This window comes from Carassius carassius, chromosome 2, assembly GCF_963082965.1.
Source record: "Carassius carassius chromosome 2, fCarCar2.1, whole genome shotgun sequence".
NCBI lineage: Eukaryota > Metazoa > Chordata > Actinopteri > Cypriniformes > Cyprinidae > Carassius > Carassius carassius.
The window spans coordinates 22,096,374-22,104,210 of NC_081756.1; the positions used below are offsets into that span (position 1 = coordinate 22,096,374).

General features: G+C 43.4%; 1 protein-coding gene across 1 annotated transcript; it reads left to right on the forward strand.

Moving 5' to 3' along the window:
• Positions 1-4,229: 4,229 nt before the first annotated feature.
• On the forward strand, positions 4,230-5,726 carry LOC132098744 (paraneoplastic antigen Ma3-like). Its single transcript, XM_059504903.1, has 2 exons — positions 4,230-4,689; positions 5,125-5,726. Exons 1-2 carry the CDS (start codon positions 4,230-4,232, stop codon positions 5,724-5,726), a joined length of 1,062 nt encoding a protein of 353 aa, XP_059360886.1.
• Positions 5,727-7,837: the final 2,111 nt, after the last annotated feature.

Sequence of the window (7,837 nt, forward strand, 5' to 3'; positions counted from 1 at the left end):
CAACTTCAGCCAACTAGCCGCACCTCTGACCGCCTTGACCTCCGCCAGGACTGCGTTCAGGTGGTCAGACACAGCTGAGGCTGTGTTTGCTAAACTAAAGAGCCGTTTCATTGCTGCCCCTATTCTGGTTACCCCTGACCCTACACGTCAGTTCGTGGTGGAGGTCGATGCGTCAGAGGTGGGGGTAGGAGCGGTATTATCTCAACGTTCTCCCTTAGACGACAAGGTCCACCCTTGCGCGTATTTTTCATATTGTTTATCTCCGGCAGAACGAAATTACGATATTGGTAACCGAGAATTGTTGGCAGTTTAGATGGCATTGGAGGAATGGCGACACTGGTTAGAAGGATCGGGGGTTCCTTTTATAGTATGGACTGACCACAAGAATTTAGAGTACATTAGCACCGCCAAAAGGTTGAACTCCAGGCAGGCTCGATGGGCACTTTTTTTCGGACGTTTTGACTTTACTATTTCGTACCGCCTGGGTTCCAAGAATATCAAACCCGATTCCTTGTCACGTATTTTTGACCATTCCGAACGCCCGTCTACTCCCGAGTGTATTTTTCCTGAGACATTAGTGGTCTCCACTCTCACATGGGAGATCGAATCGAAGGTCAGAACGGCCTTAGAAGGGGTAACGTCTCCGCCCGGGTGCCCACCGAACCGTTTATTTGTGCCGGAGGGATTAAGGTCCAACGTTATCCAGTGGGGACATTGCTCGAATGTAGCTTGCCATCCAGGGGTTAACCGTACTAGATTTTTAGTCAAGCAATGATTCTGGTGGCCACTTATGGCTCGCGACATTCACAGTTTTGTTTTGGCTTGCTCGGTTTGTACCACTGGTAAGACTTCCAATCAGCCCCCGGATGGGTTACTCCAACCGCTGCCGGTCCCTTCGAGACCCTTGTCCCACATCGCTCTAGATTTTATTACCGCCCTCCCGCCCTCCCAGGGCAACACGGTAGTTTTAACCGTGGTGGACCGGTTCTCGAAGGCAGCCCACTTTATTCCCTTGCCCAAATTACCCTCAGCCAAGGAGACAGCGTTGACCGTCGTAGACCACGTCTTTCGTTTACATGGCCTCCCGATAGACGTGGTTTCCGACAGGGGACCCCAATTTGTGTCTAAATTTTGGCGAGAATTCTGTAGACTACTGGGAGCGACTGTAAGTCTGTCCTCAGGGTTTCACCCCCAAAGCAATGGTCAAACCGAGAGAACCAACCAAGATTTGGAAAGGGTGTTGCAATGTTTGGTCTCCAAGAATCCTTCCTCCTGGAGCCAACAATTGTCTATGGTGGAGTACGCCCACAATACCTTACCAGTATCAGCTACGGGCCTATCTCCTTTTGAGTGTAGTGTAGGTTACCAGCCACCTATTTTTCCCAGTATGGAAGCCGAAGTTGCGGTCCCCTCCGCTCACGCCTTTGTCCAGAGGTGTCACCGTACTTGGACCAGAGCCCGTGAGACTCTACTCCAAGTGGGGGCGCGCACCAAGGCCAAGGCCAATCGCCACCGGTCTAGGCCTCCCGTATACGTCGTGGGTCAAAAAGTGTGGCTTTCTACCAAGAATATTCCTCTCCGTTCCCTATCTAATAAATTGGCTCCCAAATTTATTGGCCCGTGTACTGTCACCAAGATCATTAGTCCGGTGGCAGTCCGGCTTAAACTCCCTCCTACATACAGGAGAATTCATCCCGCCTTTCATGTGTCCAAGATTAAGCCCGTATTTCATTCTCCCATTAATCCACCTACCCCGGTCCCTCCCCCGCCGCGTCTCGTAGATGTGGAGACCACCTATTTGGTTAATCGCATTCTGGACTCTAGAAGGAGGGGACGCGGATTTCAGTACTTGGTGGACTGGGAGGGTTACGGTCCGGAGGAGAAAAGTTGGGTACCTGCTAGGGACATCCTGGATCACTCCCTTATCGATGATTACAATCGACAGGTAAGAGATTCTGGGGACGCCAGGAGGCGTCCTTAGGAGGAGGGGTACTGTCACGGTTCGTGAATGCACCGTCTCCAGCTGTATTCATGTTACGTCATGTTGATTGGTTCATGTGGGTGTTGCTGCTGATCGTCTGATCAGCGGCAGGTGCGACTCATTCCAACTGCCTATTTAACGCCCTGTCTTTCGTCTCCCGTTTGTCAGATCGTTGTTAGAGGTCCTCTGTGTAGATGTCTATTCGTTCTCCTGTGTTCCTGTCCTTGCTCGGTTTCCTGTTTCGGTCATCTCTGGATTATCACAGCCACTCACGGATTATCACCGCCTCTCACAGATCTACCACCACCGTCATCTCTACCAACGCACTCAAGTCACCAACTCACCTGTCTGTGCTGCCGTCGTGGTCCCTGCGTCACTCTCCAGCATTCATTCATCACACCTCCTTTCAATAAACTATATTTACTTGCATTTGCCTCCTGTCCTCCATTGCTAGCGTCACAACATCTCAGTCACTCTGACTCAGAACATCTTGACTTTATGGCAGTTCTCTGACGACTCTTTCATTGTTGTCTAACTCATTCCTGATAGTTTATTTGATCTCAGTTAATAACCTTGCTGATAAGATAAGCATGATGGAGCTCTATGAAGTAAGCCGACTTGAATGAGGCCAACAGTACTGACAATGTACTGTACACCTTCATAAGCACCCAGCCCATATCAACATGTCTTACACACACAAAATAAAAGCAACAGGATGAGCAGTGCATTGTAAAAAATGATTTGTTGACACAACTTGACTTGGTCAAGTCATTTTGTTGCATTGACTCAGTTAAGTTTAGCCAACATTAGGAGTTAAGTTTTTTTTTTTTTTTATATATTTGCACCTTAAAATACAAAATGACAAAGATAATAATAACAAAACATAAAATATATGAACAAAAATAAGACAAATATTATCAATTTAATGATGTGCAGGAAGAAGCAAAAAACCCCAACTGGGCTTATTTAACGCCTCCACCTATAGACATAATTACAATAAAATCAAAACAAAAAACATAGAAAATAAAAACATTTTACTACATAAAAGTAACAACAAACTAGTGAGATACATATATCCATAACACACACACATAACACACTTGCACATACATGTATACATACACATAACATCAACAAATTTTAATGACGATTACAGTAAGGAAAAAAATAAACAAAAAATATGATCATAACATAAAAATGGAATAATATCTATATTAAAAATTTAGAACAGCAGTTAAATGGGCTTTTAAATATCTTTTATAACATTTTAATTAGGAGGAGTTTATTGCTAAGTGGGAAAAACTGTTCCATAATTTGCTACCCCTAAATCTGATAGTAAATTGACCTCTGCACGTAAGAAACTTTGGAAGATGAAGATCTAAGGATTGACGAATTGAATAAGAGTGAACCTGTGAGTTAAATTTAAAATAAGTCTTAAAGTGCTCTGGCATATTTTCATAATTAAAATGTACCTTATAAATAAAAACACATATTTTAGTGTTGCCAAGTCTGTGGTTGTTTTTCATGTCCGCGGGTCGAAGCAACCCCAATACAAATAACGTGATATTTAGCCCCTAAAATGCGAATTTTACCAAGGCAACCCTTCCAAAAAACTTATATTGTAACCCCGGGAAGCAATTTTTATCGGGGAACCTCCTGGAAGCGCGATTGGACTAGTTTTGGACTAGTTTTGAGAAGCAGCTGGGCAGGATTTGTTGTGAAAACCTGGCAACCCTGATCCGAACGCACGTGCTGGAGATATACTTCTAATTACAGGAGCGTCTTTACTGATGAGATGCGCATGAAAATCGCATTCGATTTTTTGCACAGCCCTACCCTAAAAAGTGAAATTGAGGAGGAGGGTTACGCGTTGGGGCTCGTCGTACGGGGTGTTGTTTACTGTTGTTTTGTTTTTGTGAGCATGTTCTAAGAAAAAAAAGGAAAGTCTGTGTTAAATGAGGTAGCTAAAAAGCCCTATAGCCACTTGTTTTAAAGAGATTTTTTTTTTATTCGGTGTATCTAAAGCTAGTATAACATGGAGTCAGAACAGATTATCAAATGGTGTGAAGACAAAGGTATTGATGCAAGGAAAGCATTTGTGCTTAGTAAGGTTTCTCTAGGTGTTACTGATGAGACTATGTATAAGGTACTGGATGAGGCTAAAGTTTTCGGTCCCTGTAAAATAATTGGAAGGTGTATAGAACACGTCAGTAAAAGCCAGTTAGTTTTAGTTGAAACTATTAACGATATGGCTAAGACTGACATACCTGAACAGTTACAAGCTGGAGATGAGTTTGGACCTTGGATAGTGAATGTTACAGAGACCCAGAGTGTTCATGTAACTAGTGAAAGAGACTTCCAGTCCAAGTTGCTGTCATTCTTAGCAAATGAAGGGAAGACACTAGCTGATGTCACATGCTTACTAACCTCTGCTTCTGCTCCACCTACCGCTCCAGACCTGAACACAAAGCTGGTGAATGCCATCTCCTCACTAGTTGAAAAATGTCAAGCCACACCTGTGGATGGACCGGGCTATCGCAAGCTACGCATTTTCTCAGGTTCGAAACCCACTCCACATGGAGAAGAGGAGTATGATGCTTGGGCGGAACAGACCACCCATATGTTGGATGAGTGGCAGTGTTCTGATGTTTTCAAGAGACAGAGAGTAGCTGAGAGTCTTAAAGGGCCAGCAGCAGATATTGTCAGAGGTTTGAGAGTCACTAATCCCCAGGCCACTGCCAATGATTCAATTCAAGTTTTCAATTCAAGTTTATTTGTATAGCGCTTTTTACAATACAAATCGTTACAAAGCAACTTTACAGAAAATTAAAAATAATAATAATAATACAAGACGTAGTCAGCTAGATGATGAACTATCAATATTATTAATTAATAGTAATTATATGATGCAGTCACACATGTAGCAATAATTGTTAGTTCTGTTTGTTGATTCAAGGTTAGGATCATCTGGGGTCCTCTGAGGGACTACCAATGACTACCTTAAAGCTCTTGAAACAGCTTTTGGACAGACAGTGCAGCTAATCTCATGGTGAGGTTTCGTAATACATTCCAGCAAGACGGTGAGAAATTATCAGCCTACTTACTCAGATTAGACAAGCTATTGCATGAAGTCCATCGTAAAGGTGGAATTGAAGTGATTGACATGAACCGAGCACGCATTGATCAAGTTGCTAGAGGCTCTCTGCCTCATGACCTCGTAGCCCTTCGCATAAGACTGACTTACAAACTCAAGCCTCCTCCCAGCTTTACTGAGTTGCTTCGGGATGTAAGAGAAGAAGAGGAGATGATCCTTGAAAGGCCGAATGTACAAAAGGTTGCATCTTTAGCTATTAGTAAGCGCGCAGAGTGTGCTACAGCCTCAGTTGTACCTGTTCTGCCAGAGCCTACGCCAGTCCTGAAAGATACTGCAATAGAGAGTCTAAGGAAAGAATTTCAAGGTCTCAAGACTGATGTTGCACGCCTCCTTTCTGGCTCTGTGACTGCATCAGAAAGTGTGGCACAGCAGGTAGACAGGAACCCTAGCCAGAAAGCTACTGGAAACTCATATGCATGTGTGACGGAGAGAGCTCCCAAACCTCAGTATCGTGCTGATGTCTTCTGCTACAGATGTGGTGAAGATGGTCATTTCCAGCGGGAGTGTCCAAACCCAGAAAATCTCAGAAAAGTGAACAAGCGTCTCTTGAAATTAAAACAGCCAATGGGAAATTTTCCAGGGGCTCAGTAGAGCAACGGCCTGATGCTCCGGAGAAGATACGTTCCACAAAGTGTGACACGTTACCAGAAAAGCAGGCTAACCTGCCAGAGGGTTTAGTTGGACCTAGCTCTATTGTCTCAGTACAAATTGAGGGCATTTACGCCAAAGCTTTACTTGATAGCGGGTCCCAAGTTACCCTACTGTATCGCTCCTTTAATGACAAGTATCTGAAGCACCTGCCTTTGACCCCTATTGAGTGCCTGGAGATTTGGGGCCTCAGTGCAAAGGAGTATCCATACAATGGTTATATGTGCTTGAAGCTTGAGTTTACTGGAGATGTAGTCGGAGTAGCTGAGACCGTAGAAACACTTGTGCTTGTGTGTACAGATCCGGTCATGACAGGGGATGTTTCCATTGTGGTTGGCACAAACACCTCTATAGTTCGAAGACTGTTCCATGCATGCAAAACACATGGAGGAGACAATTTTCTTAACACCCTGTCTGTTCATCCAGTAATAAAAGAAGCTTATGAGAAGTTTCGGGAAACTCCTGACGACACATCTGAAACAAAAAGAGGAAAAATCTGGTTCACACGAGACAAGCCTTTTACTCTGCCACCTGGCTGTGTTGCAACAGTCGTTGGTATTCCAAAGTTTCCTGCAGGTCTCTCTAGCCAAGCTGTTCTTATAGACCGTCCAGAGGAGAATTGTTTTACTGAAGAGCTTCTAGTCATGCCTGTTGTTGAAAAGTCCACTGCTGTCCATGTCGTCGCATCACAGTCACCATGAGAAATGTGTCCAGTCATACTGTGACATTAAAACGTGGAATTCCTATTGCTCATATATTTCCTGTAGATGTAATAAATACAGTCTTTAAAAAGGAGGGCTCTAAGCTGCCAACACCTCAATTGTCCCCGTCCTCTTTCAACTTTGGTGACTCCCTTGTGCCTCCTGAGTGGAAGGAGTGACTGTGTCAAAAGATGATGGAGAGAAAAGAGGTTTTCTCCTGCAGTGAGTTTGATGTGGGTTGTGCAAAGAGCACACAACACAGCATTCGTGTGACAGATGATAGACCTTTCAGAGAACGTTCTAGAAGGTTACCACCAGGATTGGGAGGTGTCCTCTATCAGGATCAGGGAGAAGGTTTGCGCCCAGTTGCTTTTTTCAGCAGAAGCCTCTGTCCAACAGAAAAGAACTATCCCACGCATATTGAGTTCCTGGCTTTGAAATGGGCTGTTGTTAACAAGTTGCATGATTATCTCTATGGAGTAGGGCTGCACGATGTGTCATTTAAGCATCGATATCGCGATGTACGAATCCACGATAGTCACATCGCAGGATCTGCGATGTAGGCTGTCATTGTTGATCTGTTATTCATTAACTGCACGGGCCAGCTGCTCCCCGGCCCTTTACGAATGTGATTCGCAGATTAATTGCACAGCTTAAACATCATAGAGTGAACGTTTTTTCTTTCACAGGACTGAAAAACACATGCAAGTTTAACAGGGCAGAGAGAGAGTGCGTGCGAGAGAGACCGAGAGAGAGAGAGAGAGAGAGAGAGAGAGAGCGCGCGCGAGAGAGACAGAGAGGCTTAACAAACCTTTATTTTATCACAATTATTCCATCAAAAATTACACTAAAATACAGAAACCATCACATTATAAACTTTCTCTACATTAAAAATATAAAATCAGCACTTCATCTACAATTTCACACAAAACTTTTCCCACAGTCCAAACAGTTGAAAATTCTAACACATTATTTACCATTTTAAAATATGAAAACTCAACTTTAATTCGAGCAGCAACCAACCCTTTCAGAACGCACTCTGCATCGACTGAACCAGTACCTAATAATTTGTTCTTCCTTGTTTTCCATATTGCTAACTTTGCTGATCCCAATAAATAATTTAATAAACACAATTTCCTTCGTTCTTGATAATTATATTTCATACTGCTAATAAAATTTTTATAAGAAAATTCTACACCAAAGCCTTCAAACCAACTTTTTAAAATACGAAAAAGACCTCCTAACCTCTTACATTGAATAAATAAATGATCCACAGTTTCTTCTATTCCACAGAAAGGACAATTTTTCCCAACTGCTGAATTCAGGTGCGCCACGTGTCTGTTCGTAGCTATA